General features: G+C 40.8%; 1 protein-coding gene across 1 annotated transcript in view; it reads left to right on the forward strand.

The window, feature by feature from the left end:
• Window positions 1-22,972, forward strand: part of LOC133011717 (proton myo-inositol cotransporter-like) — a 55,425-nt gene that overhangs the window by 25,573 nt on the left and 6,880 nt on the right. The window contains exons 4-5 of the mRNA XM_061079555.1: window positions 7,001-7,109; window positions 22,787-22,950. Of these exons, the coding sequence (XP_060935538.1) occupies window positions 7,001-7,109; window positions 22,787-22,950 (273 nt within the window). The remainder of the gene's footprint in view (window positions 1-7,000; window positions 7,110-22,786; window positions 22,951-22,972) is intronic.

A 22,972-nucleotide genomic window follows, 5' to 3' on the forward strand; every position in this document is an offset into this window, starting at 1 on the left:
ACACCATAACATGTCAACATTATATATGGGACTTGTGATTACAAGCTGTGTATGGATGTGATTGGTATGTATAGACTGTAGTATATAAAAATGAATGTCGTTTCTAGGTCCGGCAAGTGAACCCAAAGTGGAAGTTACTGAAACATTAATCCTGTCATAGACCAGCATGGGGCGGCTTCATTTCAAAATGGCAAACTCACCTCTCGAAAATGGCAGTTCACAAGCCAATGGATGAGTTTCCACTTGGTTGTCGGTCTGTTCTATGACTGCTGATAATGCCTCTTTGAAAATCTAAATGGGAATCATTCTGAAGATGCCAGGTGTTGAGCACCCACCATTATGCGTCAAACTGGCAATGGCAGCGGCTGATTGTTGAGCAAAATTCGCAAGCGAGGTTGGAGTTCACCCACTGAGCTGTCATCAAGAGGCCGGAAATTATTTCTGTAGAGAAAGTGAAAAGCAGTAACATCCTTGAACTTTTAGCAGTGTCACCTTCCATGTGATGATGGACAGCGTGTCTGCAGGGAGAGCTGCCTTACCGCGGAATAATAGAAATCTCAGCTGGAAAATCAAATGGAGTTTAAAAATGTATGCACCTTTGTGTCGCTTCCTCTGCTCAGCTGCAGGTGCCTCTGCTGGTATGATTCTAATTCAGCCAGAGACCTTTCCAACATGTCTCAAACCCAAAATGGAAAAAGTTACACTGCCTGGCTCAGTTGTTGTTTCCATTTCTATCCCTGACTTTTGCTGTATCTGCCTTGGTGCAAGTTTGAGACTGATGGGAAAACCTCCTTCCCTCTATTCATCAATTACTTTAATTGAATTTATTTCAAACAGGAGCCATGGTGGTTTAGTTGTCATGAACACTGGGACTCCGGAGCTCTCAGAACCACTGCTACTCTAGCCTCAGTTGTGACAGCAGCTCCCCTGCATACAAGGGTTGCAACATTTACTGTAGCTGCTTGTTTTTTCACATGAAAGTACCACACTTATGATTCTTTCAGCGTTAAGAAGTACAGGCATGATTTGGAGTCATGGAACATGTCTAAATTTTAGCCAGAAAGTCACATGGCATAACAGCTTGATTTATTACATCATCCAAGGACGATTGTTGACGTTTTTCTTTGTTTTTGTGGGATTTAGAATAGAAATGTGTTTATTTTGGAACTTTTAGTCAGATATACTCACTGCAGTAAAACAAAACAAATTAGAAGTTGGGGACTTTCATTTTATGCGTATTTTGACTTTTTTGCTTGGTCCATATTGACTTCACTTTTTGGAGCTATCATCTCGTCCATCCTTATATTAGCTTTTATCTAACTAAATCTACTATTAAATTAATCTGAAGCTGACATAATTATCTTGTATTAGTGTCAGGTCCAACCACCCTTTTGTGTATTTGTCTGTGTCAGTCCCTATATGTCTGATGCTTGTCTCCTGGCAACCGCTGGCCCCTCAGTGCCCTCAGATGGACACAGCTGCTGCGCTGCACCTGCAGACAGGAGTCATTTACACAGGCAAGATCTGATCCGATCCGCTTATAATGCTGTTTCTATGTGACGCTACATCCTTAGTTATCCAGGAAAGAACTGATTAAGATTCATGCTCACATGTAGTTTCTTCTTAGCAATATCTGAACAACAGACAGCACGTGACCAAAAGCATATACAGTATGTCAGCTCTATAGGGGACTTATTGACACAAGAATTGCCTCTTACACGTACTTGACAGCCTCTTCTTTAGCAGGTTTGATTTCCACTTCTCCCTTTCGACATACCTCCACTTTGAGTTCAGTTGTGGATAATAAAGGCTGCTATTGAAATTCAAAGAGTACAGATATATAGGTTTCCTCAAGTGCTGAAGAGGAGAAACATTGATAAGGCTCCTACATGTCTGAAAATCCCTTGCCTCCAGGATCCCCACTGTTCTTAAGACCATTTGTTTCAGACTTTCAGAGCTGTGGAACCACGGTGCCAAAAATCATGTGATTCAACAGCTCAGAGCTTTTCCAGCATACATGCAACACTTTTCAGATCTCCAATTACAGGGTTTCAAACCCAGTAAACAAATGGATGCACTGGAAGAACATTGCAAGGTTGAAACCCTGAAAGTAGGTTGAAGAAACACTGTAAAAAGAGCTCTGCAGGTTTGAAGAAGGAAACTTGAATACAAAATACCTTATTAAAACATTATACAAGGCTTCTAAACTTCATTTCAATCATGCAAAGCCTTTTTTTATTATTTGATCTCAAGCTTTCAAACACCCAGACCCTTTTTTCTGTTTCAGAATTTGGTATTAATTGATATTTATCCCATATTGCTATAACCTCACTTTATTTCTTTAAACACTACATATTACAGGACATTGTAATATTTACCCACACACAGATTAAACATTTAGATGGTCAATTTGAGCATGGAGATATTCTATTATTAATAGTTGTAATATTAACATTAAGAAAACATGATTTCTTTTGTAATTTAGTGAAATACAAAGAATGCTGCACTGTGGTTTTATAAAACAGGGCAATTCCTAGTTTCCATTTTCTCTTAGTCCCGACCTTCTCTTCTAAACTCGAGTGTGAGGAGTGCGAGGTGTCGTGATCCTGCTCTGATGAAGAGGTGAGAAAGGGGAGAAGCGGGGAAGTATGTGGAAGAAATAATTAGAGGAGAGGTGGAGGGGTTAGGCAGTAAGGCTGCATGTCGCCTGCCCATGGCTACACTCTTTGATTGCAGCCCGCTCGCTGATACAAGCGAAGCCCAATTGAACCCACTCACTTCCTCGGGACGCGATGATTGGACGGATAGAAAGTGCTATTCCTGTCAACCTTAACACTTTGAACTCTGCAATGGAAATTACCAGTGCAGATATTGGTATTTTCGCATACTGTGATGTATCTTCAAATGCCTCATATCACTGATCCCAACCTAAGCTAAAAGAATATTTAAGTCAATAAACTATCAGAAATTATTTAAGTAATGGATTATAACAAAAATCCCAAATCTGACAGGTTTTTGCTAACTAAATGCATACATCATACTGTTGTAACAGATTTCTAAATATAGAAATTTAAACAATATGTATCTTAACACTTCATATGTTATTTGAACGATTTTTCTCTACTCCTCGCTCTTTTTCCACCTCACATTCTCAACACTTATTTCACCGCATGTAATGAAACATAATGACATCATCAAGATCAGACAACTGCTGCAAAAACAAGGAATGTTCTAAGTATTGTAGTTTCTATTTTATATAGATTACAAGAGTGTTAGAGGCAGTGGCATTTCTCTTTAATGTACAACTTCTGTCTGTATAATTCCCCCTCTGCTTTCACCGCTTTACAAAAAATGTTGTAAATCATTGTAGGAATCACTTATCATGAGTTCTGCGAATAGATTCCCACCAGTGTTTCTGGAAAGAGAGCTTCCATCTGATTCTTTGTTCCTCTTTTTGCCTCTCTTCTCTCCCTGCTGTATATTTCATGAAGCTGTGGCACGTGTTTGCTGAGTGAATAATAAGAAATATCTTCACGGGGCTAACCATGCTAAACGGGCACTGTAATTGGCCGCGGGGGTTGCTACACGGAGAAGTCAGGGCTTTTCCCGCTATCAAAGCAGGTAGCCAAACAGGAGAGCTAATTGGAGATTCCATTGCTGAATATCAAGAGGAAAAGGGTGACGGATCTGGATCTCATTAAAAGCACAGCCCCGTCTTCCCCTGCGCGCTACACAAACAAACTCTTTTAACGGTCTGAGAGTGATGCTGTCTGGAATGAGTGCTGATAAGACGGGGAATCAAAGTGGATCTGTGCAGGTAGAATGATCACAGAGCTCATGTGGGTAGATTGATATAGGAAAAGAGTCTTTGTAGTGACCTTCGCCTATGTGTGTGTGTGTGTGTGTGTGTGTGTGTGTGTGTGTGTGTGTGTGTGTGTGTGTGTGTGTGTGTGTGTGTGTGTGCGTGCTGTCTTCATTTGAATCTGTGTGTTTCACATTCACTGCTCATCTCTCATAATCCTAGTGATGCCTTTACTTGTGTGTTTCATCTAAATTGTAAGAATTGTTGTTTTCTTTACCCTAAAACATTTTAATTTACATCAGGAGCAGGTCCTCTCTACGGAGGCCGACATGTTTTTTTCCAGTTGCCCAAACTGAGTTTTTATGACAACTGAGAACTGAAGACTACCACAGGTTCTCTTTCAATAAAATTCAATAAATGAGATATAAAAATACATAAAAAGAGATATTGGTTGAAAGCATCAGCGTGAATGCTGCAATTACTGCAGCACCGCAAGGCATAATCAGTGTTCTTGTGGCTTGCTGGTGGCTCACTCACATGTTTTTTCTGTGCCATCCTTTTTCAATATCTCATCTGATTAAATTACAGTTGGGTGGCGTTCAGCTTGAGGAAATGAAGCTGTGTGTTTATGCGTGTACGTGCAACTGAGTCTCTACACATGCACTGTATGAGGGGGTGTGAACAGGCTTTGGAAAACATTTGATCAGCCCCTTACTTGTACTGTTTCTTTCGTCTTTTGTAAGTCTGTGTGGGGAAAACAGAGTAAAAGAGAAAAAGATCTGCTTCTATGATTGATTGCATCATAAATGTGTCTTGGGGCGAGTAAATGTAGCTCTTCTTCTTCTGCTTCTTCAGGCAGCCATCAGGTCTCATGATAGTTGATTCGGCCCATGAATCTTCCCTGTTGACTAATCAGATTAAGAGTCCTCTGCTCTGGTCTCTTGGGCTCAACCAATCTCGCTCCACCTGGTTAGTGAGATGGAAATGGCTCAGCCCATTAATTACTCACTTCCTCTTCACTGTTTCAGGTTAGATTTTAAACATTGACTAAATCCGAGTCTAAACACAGCTCCTGGAAAACTACAGTAGCTCATTGAGAATCCAATAATACCAAAAATAACCTTTCAAGGTACATGTCCCTTCTGATGACATGGAGGATTTATGACATCTGCTGCAGCCTGCCACCAGGGGGAGATACAGGTGTTTTGGCCTTATTTGATCCATATTTATATACAGTACAGTTTATGGTCAAATCTAAATCCTTTAGTAGTTTGTTTATTGGTGAATGAAGACATTGGTTAAAAAACTTTTTTATTTGACTAAGCGCATTAACCAACCCTTTGTGCAAGCAAAGGTATTAAATAATCTAGGTCCTTCGAATCACCCTAATAACACAATCTGATAGAGCTGATTGGTTGTCCTAACTGCTGGGAGGGAAATCAATGTTTTTCTTCCTGCTGCAGCTGCATAGGCTGCAGAAGCTTAAGTAAAATTAACACTGCGATTAGCCGTTTTCTTTTCAATGCTGAAAATCTTAACATGAATGATACATTTTGTTTATTATATTGCCCAGTTGAATAACAGGAACCTTGTGGAAATAATTTCAGAACGGCAATTTTATCTTATGCTTATACAAGATACAAAGAAATATACAAGAAGGAAAAGTATGTGTTCAATAAAGTAATTATAAAAGTTATGTTACTGTGTCAGAGTGTGCTCTGAAAATAGCTTCTCATTTCTTAAAAAGAATGTGAAGTGGCATCTGCGGCGAAAATTTCCAACAACAAGTGAAAGTTACAAAGCCTCTTTCAGCGTCTTAGAATCGAAAAAGGAATTGAAGGTGATAGTGAAGCTCAGAGCCTGACGGAGCAGCCATCAAAAGGTGTGTGTCAGCCGGGGCGTCTGGTCTGGTCTGCTCGTCAAACAGCTAAAGGAGATGACCACTGGTCCAGAGCCCTCCCACACACAGCTGCTCCCACATAATCAGCCTGCATCTATGTGTGTGTGTGTGTGTGTGCGTATGTGCGTGTGTGTTTGTGTCATTTCGTATGTGCAGGATCATGTCATGCTTGTTTATGATAATATGTATGTTCTTGTGTATCCTGGCCCGACCTGTGTGTTTTCTTTGTGTGTGTACTCAGGCTTGTTGTCTGATCTCTCTGCCCTGGGTGTGTCTCCCTCATTATTTGACAGCTCCATGCCTGACCCTCATCCCATTAAGATGTTCTCATCCCAGAGGGGAATCGCTTCCCTCTGTGTGTGTTGGAGATCACAGTCTGGCTCAGCTGCTGCGAAGTGGGACTCAGTGAGGCCAAAGCTGGCATCCAATATTTCTTTCATCCCAAACTTGAGATATCCTTCTATTGAAAAAGCATCAGAAAGCTTCTCCTCAGGAGAGATATTTAGTTTTTACACTTTTCCAGCAGCACAGGGAGGTCAGAGTCAGCCACAGAACAGTATCACATGGAGCTCACAAAGCCTCAGCATAATGTTAAGGAAACCTCAGTGAGGCAGATGGTTGCTATCAAAGGAGATTGAATATGGCTTAAAGGTCTTTATATTAACCCAATGCCCAAATCATTAATATGCTTTGAATATGGGAATTTATTTGCTAACAGAGGTGACAAAATGAGCTATTACTTCACCTGGATTTGTTAGGGGGAGAGCCATAATAGCCCCTATAGGCGTGTATTATGCAGGGGTTTGTGATGTAAAGTGACATCATAATGGTCCAGAGGTATCTGTTGGACTGATAAAACAGTTTAGGAGCTTCAGCAGTAGTATTTTCTGTGAGGGTGAGGAGGTCCCTTTACTCTTAGCTTTTCAACTTTGCAAAGCTTTTTACACAAAAATAAACCTGTAACATAGATGACAGAAAAACTAAATTAAATAGGCTCTATGTTAAGAGAGTAGTTTCGCATTTTACGGACATTGCTTATTCAGATATTTGGCAAGAATTACAGTGGATGAGGAGATCACTATGTTTGTATGAATCAAAAATATTAAGGTACAGCCAGTAACTGCAAGAAATCTGGTTTCACAGTTGTGATGACCTTAATTTTGTAGCAGCCAGGGTCTTTTTTTTTCCTATGATCTGTATTTATTTTTTGATTGAACTCTCCTAAACCCAGGTGTTTTGCAGTGAAGTCCAGTGGAGTTTGAAATTAATTTTTGCTGTGCCTCTGCTTGTGCCTCCAGATGGCCCGGTGATCTGGCGGATGCTGACCTACCCGCCGACTCGGCGCGCCCTCCTGGTGGGCTGTGGTCTTCAAATGTTCCAACAGCTTTCAGGGATCAACACCATCATGTGAGTCAAAACTCTCTTTCTTAATTGTCGCGGAAGTATGTCAGCTTCTGGGATTCAAAGGTGGCCTGTCCAGTCTGCCTTGAGGGAATTTCTATAAATTTTGACCAGTTGGCACTTGGACTCAAAGACAAACTGATTTGATTCCAGCGGTCAGTATAGTCAGAAATAAAAAATGTACTGGTTGGCAGAGGCACACAACTGCAGGTTAATTCAAAACATTCAATATTAATCTGATAAAACATACTTAAACACACTTAATAAATATATATAAATTCCGCTAAAGAAAATGTACCTGAGCTACTTGAAGATATGTGCCTCTGTCATTTCTCTTAACCACAGGTCAAAGACTCCATCTCTTCCTCTCTCTGGGGATTAATCAGAATAATGACAATACTTGACACTGAATCTGCGTGTCGCCTGCCTCTCCTTCCAACACAAAAGCGGCCATCCAGACAGATGTATTTCAGTTATGCAGCACTGTATTAAATCACAAAACATTTCTTTCATCTTTCATAACACAGCGTACACTCAGGAGCAGGAGCCTCATTGCATTACTGCCCACTTCCCTCTTTTACTCTTCTTTATCTTTCCATCTGAGGAGATTGGGTCATCCGTCTCCGTCTCACCCCCCTCCTCGGAGATGAACTATATTCCAGGCTCTGTAAACAATCTGTGGATATGTGCTGTTGCTTAGCAACCGGTGGAGGTGAGAGTAATAGGATAAGTATGTGTGTGTATGTGTGAGGGAGAGATAGTGTGTGTATGTGTGTGTGCATCTGCATGCATCTGTGATTTAATTTGGCACTTTAGTATCTGCGCATGTGCACCTGATGGACGTGTGTCCGACATATGTGTGGTCATGTGTGTACGTGTGAGGCTGAAGGTTTGACTGTTTGCATATGTGTGCACATGTTTTGAGAAATTCAGCAGCAGTGACAGTGTCGATCTGTCACCCATCTCTTTACGCCTCACTGAATGTCTCACCATTGACTGTCTGCCCCTCTCACTGTATATCCATCTTCCTCTCCTGCTGCTGACAGCAGAGGGGACAAACTGACTCCGTCCCCGTCCCCCTTCTCTCTGAATCTCTGACAGTCTTCCAGTATTTCTGAAAAGCCTTCACCTGCTAATTTATCTGTGTCAGCAGTGACCCACTTACACTGAGCATGAACACCTTTTCCACGTCTTCTAAACGGTGCCAGAATTGTTTTCTGTTCACACTTGGCATTAGAATGTGTCCCTGGTCGACAAATTGAAATCTGATTGTCCTTTTATTTGGAAAAACACAAGCTTCCCTTGGTGATAATTACTTCTTTCAGAAATGACCTCATCATGCTAATAATCCATTTTTGACAGTGTCTCAGTTTGAGTCGCTTGCTGTTTTGTATGCTGTGGTTGGTTCAAGTATTAGAAGTATATCAGAAAAACAATTCTGTGTTAAAGACAATCAACTCAGTGACTCAGTTCAAGTCAATGTACATTATATGTCTTATCCTAACAAATACAGCTAAAAACATTGACCTGTCCTAACTAAAGCAACACAATTAACAGGAAAGTATGGAACATGTTAAACAAGGTGAACAGTTCTTACATGCACACACAGTGCTGAGTTATCATAGTTACAGATACAAACTAGAATGAAACTTTTTAGAGAGCATACCTCTGCAGTCCCTTTAAATTTCATCAATAAGCACCAAATTATACACCTATAGATATCAGTGACCTAAATATATAAAAAAAATTTCTTCAAGATCCATGTATCATTTCCTGGTAAAATGTAAAGAATGTAGCAAATACAAAATTCTTCCTTGGCCCAAGTCTCATAATTCTAACAAGTTTCTCTGGAAATCTGTTCAGTAGTTTTTAAGACCGTTGTTAAGACAAAACTTCTGTGGTTGTTTAACATATAGCTTTAGTATCTGCAAAAGAAATGCGTACAGCGGACACCTCACAGGAACAATGATAAGACACTTTACTTCTAGATAAGGTTATAATTTATACAGGATGATAGGAGCAGCAATAGACAGACTGGTCATAAAAACAACAGGCAGCCATGAATAGAAGGACGAGCAGAAGCACTTGTACAACCCAGTGATTCAGGTGACCCAGGGCGCTAATAGGGTAACAAGGAAACAAGGAGCAGCTGTGGAGGCAGCAGCAGGTCAGACCTATTCGTTGAATGTGTTAAAGGTCCACAGCACAGAGAACTTTCCACTGTATGTGACACATAAGCAGCTCTGAGTGTATAATGTGTCCAGAGATTGAAGAATATCTTCAAAAATGAAAAACATTAGTATAAAGTATTGAGAACAGCAGTTTATTTGGCAGGAACACTCTTAAGTCACAGTCTAAGTTAAATTCAGAAGATGAATGTTGGCTGCTGAGAACGATTTACTGGTTGAAATTTGCCATCTGACACACTATGCTTTCTTTTTACTTTTTATTTCTTTGTGTGGGGATTAACAAAGAAGTGTTTTTAAACAGGGAGGGTGTCTGGCAGATGGGTGAGGAAAGACTGGGTCAGAGAGACACAACACATGGACAACAGGCACAGGGAGAGAGAGAAAAGGGAGAAGCCATGGCTGTTATTCAATAATGAACAATATTAAGATATTTAATCATGGCTGAATCCAAATGGAACCCGTGAGCCCACGGTTACGAGTCAAGTAGAAGGTGGGTTTGTCATTAAAGTGTTGAGAAGACTCCTCCAGGGCAAGAGCAAAATGAACACTAATATTAACAGTGCTGTCGGTGTCGAGAAGCCACAAAGATCACTTTAGCAACTTAGCCAGTGGGTAACCTAATACAGGAAGTGCAAAGACCTAATGACGGAGCAAAGAGATAAGGCTGTTGGAAATATTACCATTTACCTCAGACGTTTTATTCAGATAAACTTTATAGGATTAAAATTACAACGTATTAACTCATCATGCAATAAAAAAATTAACTCTCATGGCCCGCACCATGAACGTTCTGGAAACACATCAAAGCGCATAGAATTTCCATGGCGAACGTCACAAGGAGGAGTTCGGCAACCGCTATCCCATTTCGAAAGCTTCTTAACGTGGCTGACTTATGTGTCCTTCCATTCCCGAGCAACGAAGGCTCCGACAGGTGGATCCAAACCGACCTATCCCAGGATTCATTGCCTTATGTGCAGCTGTTCAGAGGGTGCAACAAGCTGGTGACGTAAATAGGAAATCAATCAGAGGGATTTACGAGGGGTTGGGACACAGCTATGGACTCATATAAATGCAGCAATTGATTCAATTTTCAAATTGGATAGATTATCAATAACTTCCTGTCTTCCAGCCTTCTTATTGTTCTTTCTTTATGGAGATTGCAGTCCTTGTCTGTGCAGTGTGTACCTGTGTTTTTTCCCCCAGCTCTGATGTGTCTCATCCTGTGTGCTTCTTATCTCTGTTTACTTTCCCAGCTGTCTGTCTCCTACCTGGCTTTTTTTTCTTTTCTTTTTTGTTACCTTGCGAAGCTGCCAGGACAGCCCTATTAGCCGGGGAGATGTAAAGGAGGTGTGGGGAGCCAGTAAATCAGCCGGGCTTAGAGACAAGCTCCTCTCCCCCTGTCCCCAGCTGCTTTCCCTGATTAAAACAACTGGGCTGCACAGAGAAAGAAGCAAAAGGGCAGCAAGGGAAGCCGGCAGACAAAAATAAACAAATGCAGGCCAGTCCAGAAAAGCACATATCGTCCGTCACTCTGCTCAAACAGTCCACTCTCTCAAGTCGGGAACTTAGCGGGCTTAACGGGTTGGTGGCATACACCGATTTTTCTTGTGAGGGAAATATGCTCCGACGGAGAGTACATTTGAGTCCTCCTCAGCACATTAGATTAGATTAGATTCAACTTTATTGTCATTGCACAGTACAAGTACTGATACAACGAAATGCAGTTTAGCATCTAACCAGAAGTGCAAATAAAAGCAGTAAAAGTGCAGAGTATGTGCATATTTAGAGTGGAATATGTAAATAAATAAGATATGTACAGTGAGAAAAAATATGGAATATGAACAGTATTAGGAGGTATGGTATGATATAAGTACGATGAATACACTATGAGCAAGATAAATATATAAATATATATAAATATGAATACACTATGGGTGGAATAATACAGTAGTTAAAAAAAATAACAGTCTAGTGCAAATATTCAAATGTTCAGTGGCTGGAGGAGGGTGTGTGGCAGTCCAAGCATCAGAGGTCAACTCTTCAGAGAGCCTTAAAATCAAAGTTTGGAAAAACAGAGCCGTACTCCTCAGCAGTGGAATAATAATCGAGTGGATTCCTAGTTTGTTATTTGTTCAGCGTTTTTAATCAATAACTCATCTTGCTGATCAAAAATGTTTTCACAGCAATATCATCAAAAGAATTTGGCCTGAGTCAAATGATCACTCCACTTGTGAGAGGCAGAGGTGCTGCGACTGTCAGGAAGAGAAAATGGTCACAGAGAAGCTGTAAAATGGAGCAGGGATCTGATAGAGTCTGGTCACTTTCAAGGGAGTTATGGAGTCCAGGAGTCGTTCATCTAACAGTGTCCCCCTGAGATCCTTCCTTTCTTCCTTTCTGTTAAAGCTAGGGTCACACTGCAAGATATCTTTATTCGTTAAAATGGTCCCCGTGTCAGATTAGAGTCATAAATTCTTGCCGTGTCATCAAACTGTCCAACCAATCGGCAGCTTTGCGCGATGTCTCTGGAAAGGATGTGCTCTCGACTTATTTCTGTGGAAAAGAATGTATCCATAAACATGGTGTCCCAAGCAGTGTAAATATACTGGCTGTCTTTTGCTCAGTAAAGCCTAAAAGCCTAATTCCTCTTGCACATGCGTCACCATGTTTAAATCAAACATGTTTGTCTTTCTGTCAGTATGTCGTGAGATGTCCCAGATGCAGCATCAGTTGTCATCCTTTATGACACACAACACAAAATAATAAAATTGATTGTGGCACCCAGTGGCCACATCTTCCAGGTCAGGCTAATCAGGCGGATATTATGTTGTCTGATATGTATTATGCCAAAGGGAAATTCTACAAGGTTGAAGCTGGTCCAGTCACTCTTCCAAATTATAATCCTACTTTCCATATAGTCAATGTGAAAAGTGACGCAGAGGCATGGTACAGACAGCTGCTATTAGAGGCTATTAGATTAACTTCATCCAAGCTCTCGGTTCAGCATAACACACAACAGGCTGAATACGGTGGTAAGGACCTACAATCATTGTCGATATTCAGTCCGATTAAAGAGATGAGCCCATAGACAGCTGCACTGTGGGACTATGATACAAACTATAATTTCATGGTTATCAAACACAAATACTGAGCTGATACGTGGGTCAATGGCCTTCTGTATATTGGCTGATTTAATGTAAAAGATCTTTATTGGTTTCCATCACTTTTGTTAGACATGCAGTATATTACCTACAGGGAACTATGAACATGCACCTACAGTGTAAACCTTAGACTATATATGTAAATAAAGATGGACAACATGAGGGCTCCCCAAAAGGGAAGACAGCATCTCAATCGCCACCAGGTGGCTGGCTAAAGTATAGGTCATAAGACCTACCTCATCCATGTTATTGGATGAGACATGGACCAAATGAATGGGTCTAATAGTTTTTTCTCAAATATAGTTTTAATCATTTTAATTTGTTATTATCACATGTCCCAGTGTTATTTTTATATGTTTATATTTGATTGGTTTTTGATGCTATAAAATTGATCGATAGCTGAGACCAACTCAAGATTGGATCAGGTAATGCAATGCCATCCCCTGATCACTACTTTGCAGACTCTTGCTCCAAATGTGCAGGATGGGGTGATCGTATCAGGGATATTTTGGCTTCATGGATAGTGGGAGGAGGTGGAGATGCCTGGTCCCCATGTAATGCGGTGCACTCTATATCAGCATTCTCAATACAGTGCATATATAATTCCATGCAGTGCTTATTACAAGCTTATTTGGATTTTGTCAAGTCACATCCACACAATATAGTCATACACATACAACTCAGTCACCCACAAAGAAAACATAATCAGCATTGATAGTTGATAGTCTAACAATTGTTGTTCTGTGCTCAGCAGCCCTGTCTACACAGCAGCACAATATGTGTTCAAAATTTCATGGCAATAAATATAATAGAGCTACCCCACATGCAAGGGTAATAACACTGCAATATGACAGGTTTGAATTATGTGACCTCTGACTCAAAATTGCAAAAGACGCTTTGTGACAGACACAAGCACATGTTCGCACACCGAACACGGTCTTGTTACAGCAGGCTGATTTGAACTCGTATGTCATACCCCCCCCCCCCCCCCCCTCTCTCTCTGGACTCTGGTTGTTATATGAATAACCTCCCTGCCCTAACACACCCTCAGGCCTGTGAGAGAAGAGTCTGAGATGTGTTTGTCAATAATACCTCTCTCTGGAACCAAAGATGTGTCAGGTGCTGTATCAACACCACTCAACTTGTGGCCCGCATGCGATGCGTCCCTGAGTATCTCCCTGCTGGACTGTCAGCAGATGAAGGGATGGACGGCTGTATAGTTTACTCATATAGACAGATGCATGAACTCTATGCTATTGCACTGCTGGGTGTTTCCTCTTCTTCATCCTCCTCTGTTTTTCAGTCACAATAGCAGAACAGTGCGGTACAGCAGTGGTTCAAATTAGATATCATCTCTCCCCATTAGCAATTGGATCATTTTGATTCAATTAGTCACATGATCTAACATGCAAAGGTCACTGCGGGCTGGTGGGGACTGCTGTGTGTGCTTATGTCTCATCGGGTAATCGGACTGTGTTGAAAAGACAGGCGAAGAGGGTGGATGGAGAGTAGATGTTGATGGTGAGGATGTGGAGAAAGGTGCGGAGGGGGATCTGAGGCTGATGACATCTCCAGTGAGGAAAGATGGATTTATAAAGTCGGGCAGGGAGGAGGAACAAGACATACTGAGCACAGCAGCTGTGAGAGAAAAACCCTGTGTTCTCTCATTCTTTTTTTTGTTGTTCCCTGGGTACATTTTGTGACAAGCAATGTGACAAAGTCCAGACTTCTCAAAGAAGTAGCCAAGGCTCAGACAGTCTCAATACCCGTACACTCATAAACAAAGGCTCGATAAATACAAAAAAAACTGAATCATTGGTTGCATATTCAAAATGGCAAATGGCAAGAACACAAACAGCAAATTAGGAGAAATTTGGAATGTGGAAAGGTGTTTTCACTGAACTCAGTAGCTAGTTGTTTCTGCTCTCAGGCGCTACAAGGACATCAAGCATTTACCTTATGAATACCTGGACAATAAATGTCCTATACATTGAGTCACACTGCAAACTTTCCCCATGCTTCTTGTGGTCCTGTTACTTTTTATCATCCGCAGTCTTAGCAAACAAGATAAGAAACAACAATGTGATTCAGCTGTTTTTTAGAGAATAACCCAGAGCAAAATTCAGATATTTCAACAAAAACATCATTATTATTTATTCATTACTTATGCATCATCTATATCATACTATATACAATGATATAGACATTGGGTATCATTTCCACCTGGGTTAGTTAGCTAGTTGGATGTGTTGGAAGGAACATTGCTAAGTACTGGCAGAGACATGTGGTATTTCAATTAAATAACAGTGAAATTAATCTAATAAACAAGTACAGATTTGATATGAATCAAAAAGATATGATATGATGTGATATGTGTTTCTGTCGGTAGGCAAGTGGAGATTTTGTTGTTGACTCAGGCCAGTTGGCCCTCACAGATGGTCCCTGAGACAAATGTCATATTGGAAATGTCCCAAAATGCCAGTTTTACATGGTCACTCTGCTGGCAGGCCTGCAAGGAGCTGGCAGAGTCCTCCCTGTTACGTGTGTTTGTGTGTTTTTTGCGTGTGTTAAGAGAAATGCCAAAATCCAAAGCAGAAATAGTTGTTGTTGAAAGTTTTTTTTTTTATTTCTATGTGAGCCAGTGTGTGTTAGTATGTTTTCTAATGTTCCAAATCATGCCAACCTCCTCCACTGTCTCCAATGGAGTCGCAGCCAGACCTCTTTAATAGGAAATATTCAAATTCTTCTTCTAATCAAACACACACAGCCACACTTTACACACTCCTCACAGCAAGATACCATTTACAAAGTGGCATTTAATATGTGTACAAAACAAAAGCAGATATTAAGCACAGACTTCACGACACTCACGCAGTCACGACACTACTGTATAATAGTGTTGTGAATAACACAAAAGATTTAAGCTCACTTACCTACTCAGTATTTTCTCTTACTTTGCCTCATTGGACATTTGTCAGGACTGTGTTTTTAACCAATGACCGTATATAAAGAATAGATTGTACTGGCGACGTCATTTGGAGACAGAGTCCACTACAGAGTTTAGTTGTTTAGTAATGAGGATCTTGTGGAAAATACAATATTAAAGGGACTCTCACCTTTGTTGCATTTTTACACTTTTTTTGGATAAGGTTAAATTGGTATTAATAAGGTAATGACACTCTAAAATGCAAGACAGACCCACCAGGAGTAAAAACAAACAATTATTTCACTCTCATAATATTTAGTGAAAACTTCAACCAATAAAATTCTTCGGACCGAAGGACCTTATTGGCCGACAGACCTGTCTGTTTGCTGCAGACCGGTGCTTCTGAATCCGAATCCATTGCTTTGGTAAACAAAAACTCATGTGCGTGCGCGGAGGCAGTAGGTTGTAAGTCTGCTTGTAAATAAAGTTTCTTCAAAAAAATAAAAACACCGGAATGGTTGTAAGTCTGCTTGTGTAAATAAAGTTTCTTAAATAAAACACCGCGGATGGGAACGAGGGGGTGGGGCATTGGAGGAAGGCGGGATGATTTGAATGTGCTGTAATTCTCAAATGCAACAAAGGTGAGAGTCCCTTTAAGGTCTCACCGATACATTGCCTCGACCAATCTTTAGTCAGTCTCAGCTGTCTGTTGTGCTGTTTTTCATAGCTTTTATAGCATCAAGTAACTAATTTCAACCAAACTTATCGTACCAGATGCTTTGTTAATGCTTTGTTGTGTGTGTGTGTGTGTGTGTGTGTGTGTGTGTGTGTGTGTGTGTGTGTGTTTGTGTGTGTGTGTGTTTGTGTGTGTGTGTGTGTGTGTTTGTGTGTGTGTGTGTGTGTGTGTGTTTGTGTGTGTGTGTGTCTGTGTTTGTGTTTGTGGTTCAGAATCAGAACATCCAATCTACGTTCGTATCTATTTGGGTTTCACTTTCCCTTTTTTTATTCCACAGCATAAATGTGGTACAGCTCTGGTGTTCATATGCATTCATTTGAAAAATAGGCCAGTTCCCAAGAGATTCTCCATCTCTCTCTCCCTCTCACACACACTCTCCGTCTCTCGTTCTGTCTGTCCATTTTGTTCTGGTTTTTCACAACCACATACATCCTTCTGTGTTTTCTCCAACCATTCATTCATTCTCCTTCTCGCCTTTCAATCCTTTTCTCACTTCCTTCCTGCTCTCTCTCTCTATCTCTCTCTCTCTCTCTCTCTCTCTCTCTCTCTCTCTCTCTCTCTCTCTCTCTCTCTCTCTCTTCATGCTGCCTCCTTCTGTTTCTCTGCTCTCACACCTCATCACTAACTCTCTTTCTCACCGTGTCAGTCACTCGTTCAATCGCACCCACTCACTCACTACTTGCCCGCTCACACACACACACACACACTCACTTGTTTGTCCGTCTCCCTCACTGTTGCCGTACAGTCAATCCTTCCCTTGATCCCCTCGCTTTAAATCCATACTATTAGGTCACATAATTAGGTCAGTGCTCTGTCAATAAGTAGCACTCTGTCTGAGCGTTTTGTCTTGTAGTCGAGGGAAACCTCTGAAGTCGTCTTTCACACCCTAATGCACATATACAGGTTTTTTTCATTGCTCATCATGAACCGCTTCAGCAGCATCATGACCCTCTGTCAGTAAGGCGGCGTTCTTTTTCTCCTCTGAGATGAAAAGGGAGGTTTTGTTGGATGTAACGTACGAGCGAGTCAAGTTTACTGAGTTTGTATCACTAAACTGTCTCAGCAGTGAGAGCACGCAGCTCCAGTAAACCCTGAGAGGAAAACAGGACTTAGTGAGTCACCACCTACACTGTTTAAAGCACAATATAAACTTTGTCAAACGCTGTTGAAGTTAGGAACAATGATTAAAGCCGTAATTCTTTCATTAATATGGTTGGCGCTTGGCAGTTAGTCTATACTTGAAAAAGCAGGGTGTGGGAGAATCTGTACGGTAACAAATTCAGCTACAAACCTGTACCATTTGAGGCTGAGTTCACATGATTCAACAGTTTGTATGTAATTTAAATAATTTTGGAAATTATGTCCAAACAAACATGATGAACATGAACATCATTGTTAAGTATCATCTGGCTCTAACTTCTCGAGTGTGATGATTAACAGCTTTCTTGTGTTATATAAGACAGAAAGGTGAATATCTTCAGATTTGAGACAGATTTGCCTAGAACAAGTAATTTCAACATATTTCCTTGTGGGAAAATCTCATTACTATGTTCTAACATTTTATTAAGTAAATTTTGAATTCATTAATCAAGAAAGTAATGTACAGATGTATTGATAGTGAAAACTTGATGGAAATATTGCCTTTATACAGTATTAGTTTTACTGATCTGCACTTCAACCAATTATGTCCGGCATTTCCAGCTTCATTTTGACTAGAAATGTAATACAACATTTGCCTCCAAACAGATGGAAAGAAACACACATGCGTAGATCATGAAAGTTCTGAATCATGGCAGGGATTTATCAGAAGAATAGTCATTAAAATATTTGTGTGTTGCATCAACTACAGAAGCAAAACCAATTGAGCTTTCCTCTTTGTTTCCATGAAAATGAATCTTCTCAGCAACTTTTTGACTCTGTAAGAAATAAAACAATAAAAACATCTGGCATGTCTAAAGTGAGAACACATCTCTGTGTGTAAGGTGGATAAACAACCTGGAAACTTTGGAAAGTGGTTGGTAAAAAAGACATCCTCAGAGAGCAGCACTTAATGAGTAAAAGCATGCAAAGCCTCCTTTTGGTCCTTTCAGACCAGATGTTGTGTACTCCCAGGAGTCGGCATCCTCTGAGGCGATCCCGTGTCAGTGAATGTCAAGCATGAGTCAGCGGCGTCCTCGCACCACCAGCCATGTGAGATAGGCTAAGAACAGCAGGGAGAGATCGAATGCAAGAGGGAGAGGAGAGTCGAGAGAATAAACACGTCTATTATCCATCAAATTAAATCCGCTCCATTGGAAACAGATTTCAGGCCTGAATCAATGTTTTGCTCCTGATGGAAATACATTGGCAGACACCCTTGAAAACCTCTCTATATTTGGAGTTTGGTTCAGTGAGATAATGTATTTCACTTATGTTGATAGATGTAAATGACAACCTGACAAAGTGGTGACAAGCTGTAGGACAACTAAAACGGGTGAATAAAAATACCTTCTTTCGTGTATTTTTTCTCTTTTACCTGTCACTCTCTTCACCCATACTAGCTCCCCACGACTGTCATCATCCACCACCCATCCCTCTTTTCTCCTCCTTCCTTCCTGTGTGTGTCTCCCCCTTTCCTCTCTCAACATTTGTCTCTCTCCCCCTTTTACTGATGTCTCACTCTTTATGTTGCTGAGTGAGAGGGGGTTTGGAATTGAAGCGTGACTGACGTGTAGATCAATGTTTCCATTTTCAGACTGCCGGTCAGGGCCAGATCTCACCTTGTCTTGTTTTTCTTCGCATCGGAGCTCCGCAGGGCCTCTTCTGTAAAAGACAGTTGGTGTGGGACAGTTCATGATCATTTGTGCGTTAAAAAAGAGTGAGACTCTTCTTACAACAGCTTTCCTTACACTTTTGTTTGCCTAGGTCCTGAAAAGCACAATATGCAGGTTTTAACAATCAACCTACAATTATTTCATTACAATGTGGTCATTCTTTAATATTACTCTCTTGCGTTCTTTGGTTCTGACCTTTGTACATGTTATTACTGGCTGTGGGTAAGAATGGGGAACCGGGGCTGAAAGGTTATTCTTCTACCAGTGAATGGCTGTCGATAATAGATGCTCTCATTCAGGCCTGTTTTACATATAAAATGAAAAATGTGTGAGGTTGTGCTTAATAACTTTGGTTAGAGAGATACAGTACATTCTTTATTCAGGGCCATTCGCTCACCCTTGTGAAAGTGTTAAAGGGATAGTTTACCCAAAAATGAAAATTCCCTCATTCACCACTATGCTGATGGAGGGGTGTGTGAAGAGTTTGAGTCCACAAAACACTTTTGGAGTTTCAGGGATAAACAGCGTTACAGCCAAATCCAATACAGGTGAAGTAAATGGTGAGCACGTCTTCAAATGTAAAAAAACAACAGAAAAGAAATATGTCTCCATATTGCTCCTGTGGTGTCATCCAAGTGTTTGTAAGACCCAACATTCTTATTCAATGTGAACGCAGTTCCAGGGTTGCAAGATGCAAGTTCACCAAAGTTTAGTGAGAGCAGGCCTGCAGTCAACAGATTGATTCCTTTTTTAGCCTTCGACTTTTCCTTCCAACCACACCCAGCAGCAGCAGCAAAAGAAAACTATTCTGTGAAATGTTCTATTCTTCTGAAAGAAATCAACCTTGATTTTAATGAATATTATATGGAGGCTCTTCCTAAAAAAAATAGTTCAAAGGCACAGAATGGCTGAATCATTTGCTGCATTTTTTTCAGTAAAAACCTAACTTCTGGATATTATCAACTTCAACAAAAATATGAAATAAAAATTTATAGTGAAAGAAGTTTTACTTATTTCCTGTCTGCATTACTCAAAATAAAAAAAATAGTTATTGTCAGTCAGACCGGATTCCATTCACAAGTAAATTAACTGGCTCATTACAATGCAACCACCATCATGTTCATGCATCTCTTCCAGCAGAGAAACACAAACAAGACGGACTCCCAGAAATGAACAAGATGCCACTCTGAAGGATTTTTAATGACACGCCAAAGTAAACACTGAACAGCCTCTCTACCCCGATGTTCTGTGTGTACCCATTAAAATGATTCACTCTCATCTAGGGAGGAATTTCCATGACACTTATGGAAGCGGCGCTTCACTGTGTATTGATCTCCAGCACCAAAGTTTCGCTTTGTCTCACAACTCTGTTTCCCCTTGAGCTCTGAGATGAGGCTGAGCTGCACACACGAGGATTCGGCACAAGCAGAAATGAAACTATATCATACATTATATATACTTAAACTCTAAACTTTCCCATCTCCTGCTCTTCATTGCTGCCTGCACTTATTAACAACTTGACAATTTACACAGGAGGATGGATAATCACAGTTATTAGACTTTACAGGAACAAGTTCACCTGTGAGCATAAAAAATCGGAACATTGGGGGCTTTTAAAAAATCTGAGATGTGTCTGAGATGCTTTTAACATTTAACACACATCCAGTTGGAGTTATCACTTTGTTTCTGCATGCTGTGTGTGTGTGTGTGTGTGTGTGTGTGTGTGTGTGTGTGTGTGTGTGTGTGTTTTTGTGTGTGTGTGTGATTTTGTGTGTGTGTGTGTGTGTGTGTGTGTTTTTGTGTGTGTGTGTGATTTTGTGTGTGTGTGTGTGTGTGTGTGTGTGTGTGTGTGTGTGTATGTACGCCGTAATCAGTAAGATGCAGGGACAGGAATACAGGGAGATGGAACACAGCATGCTGCATTGCTGACATTAGCAATAGGGCTTTTATTCCTGCTGCCACATATATCTATGTCTATGTGTGTCCATTCAACATACTTTAGCCCTTATGACTTTGTACCAGGCTCTGCACTTCAGAATTAGTCCTTGTCATTAGTAAGCCCTCATCAAACAGATGTACAATATACTGTCACTTTTTATTGTTTGTGTGCTGGATGTTGTGTGCAGAGCTTTCTATACACAGTCGATGGTGCAGAGTGAATTTAGAAAACTTTGATTACAGTCTGTGTGTGGTTCTAAGATAAGATAGATTAAGATACATTTATTTGTCCCAAACACATGCACAGACATGCACAAGCACACTCATGCAAGGAGGGAAATTTAACCTCTGCTTTTAACCCATCTGGTGCAGGACACACAGAGCAGTGAGCAGCCATGTACCGCGCCCGGGGAGCAGATGTTGCTGGAGTAAGGTGCCTTGCTCAGGGGCACTAGACAGGGTAGGGAGAATCCTCTTGGATTTTTTGACAGATCAATCCAGGTTCGTCTTTTTGTTCTTTCTCCGTGGAGTCGAACCAGAGACGAACCAGAGACCTTTTCTGCCCATAGTCCAAGTTTCTGCCAATAGTCCACCGCCTCTCCTATTCATATATACATTTGCTTGATTTACTTAATATGTTAAGTCACCATGACGTAGATCAGCACCCGTAGTGGATCAGTCCATCTGTGTCTGTGTCCCGATATGCTGAAACAAAATAATCAGATTATCGAAATAATCTGGCGTCGATTTTGACCCATGTTTTGACGACCACTGCTGTAGTTTATCTGATGAGGTAAAATAGATATGCATTCCACATACATGCAGACAGAAAAACATTTGTGGAATTAGTGGGTAGATGTATTTGCAGGCATAAATCTAAGTTTCAGTCTGTAACTCCTTATCCTGCAGCAGGTCAGTTTTTTAATCCACAACTTTCTGCCTTTGTTCTGTCTGAATGAAAACCATGATGGCAGGGAAGTAAATGTGTTATTATGCAAATCAATTGTGCGTCTTTGTTTTGGGGAAAGAGCGAGAGAGCACAAGCACGGGAGAGATAACAATGCTTTTGAAGCTGAATGCCAATTCTGAGTTGCCTGTAGAGACGCACAGAGGGAAATAGTGTGTTGTTTTTTTTGTCCGTCTCTGTGGAGTTTTTATTAGTTTGGATTTTTCTTTTTAACGAGTATTACCTCCTTTGTGTTCGTATTCTCTAAGGGGTTTTGAATTCTTATCTGCTGTATGTGTATTTATACAGTTTGTGTGCATGTGCATAGCTGAAATAATTTTTCCCACCCAGTTTCCATCCTGACACTGAATTCTTACAGGTGTTTGTGTTTCAGTTGCCATCATCTGAGCACTCCTCCATTGTTTTTTCCTCCGTCTTACTGGCATGATATCATAATAGAAATGGGGGTGTGGACCACATGCAAGAGTCTGCATTGTTGACCGCAGCCAGTTTAGAACCTTGTTGATGATGATTGGAGGTAATTTGACTACGTGCAGCAACATGGTGCCAGGATAAGAATATAATTATACTGTATGAGAACAAAAGAAGGTGGGGGGGGGAGAGAAGAGAGAGAAAGTAAAATTGAGAGGATTGAAAGTGGCTGTTGCTGCTGAGAAACTATTTATAGCTGATTCTAACCGATCAGCGGCTGGTAGAGAGGCCGTGATTGGTTGCTGAGTGGCTGGCTCTCAAGATGAAAGGTTGTGGTTGGTTTGTTGGGTTGACTCATGATTGTTTTTTTTATATATTTGATGATGGCGATATTGTTCTGTGGCCTGTGTATTATTTCAGCTATTACAAATCAGGATAAATCTTTATCTGCTATTAAAAATTGATAACTTTCAGTCGACAGATTGTAATTTTGGTTTCTCCACAACAATTATTTCGTCATTTTCCTTTGTGTTGTCATCTGGCAGGTACTACAGCGCCACCATCCTGCAGATGTCCGGAGTGCGGAATGACAGGCTGGCAATCTGGTTGTCCGGACTCACCACCCTCACCAACTTCCTGTTCACCCTGCTGGGAGTGTGGCTGGTGGAGAGAGTGGGACGCAGGAAGCTCACTCTGGGCAGCATCATAGGCACGTCACTCAAATTGACCAC

Source organism: Limanda limanda, chromosome 1 (genome assembly GCF_963576545.1).
Source record: "Limanda limanda chromosome 1, fLimLim1.1, whole genome shotgun sequence".
NCBI classification, from domain to species: Eukaryota; Metazoa; Chordata; class Actinopteri; order Pleuronectiformes; family Pleuronectidae; genus Limanda; species Limanda limanda.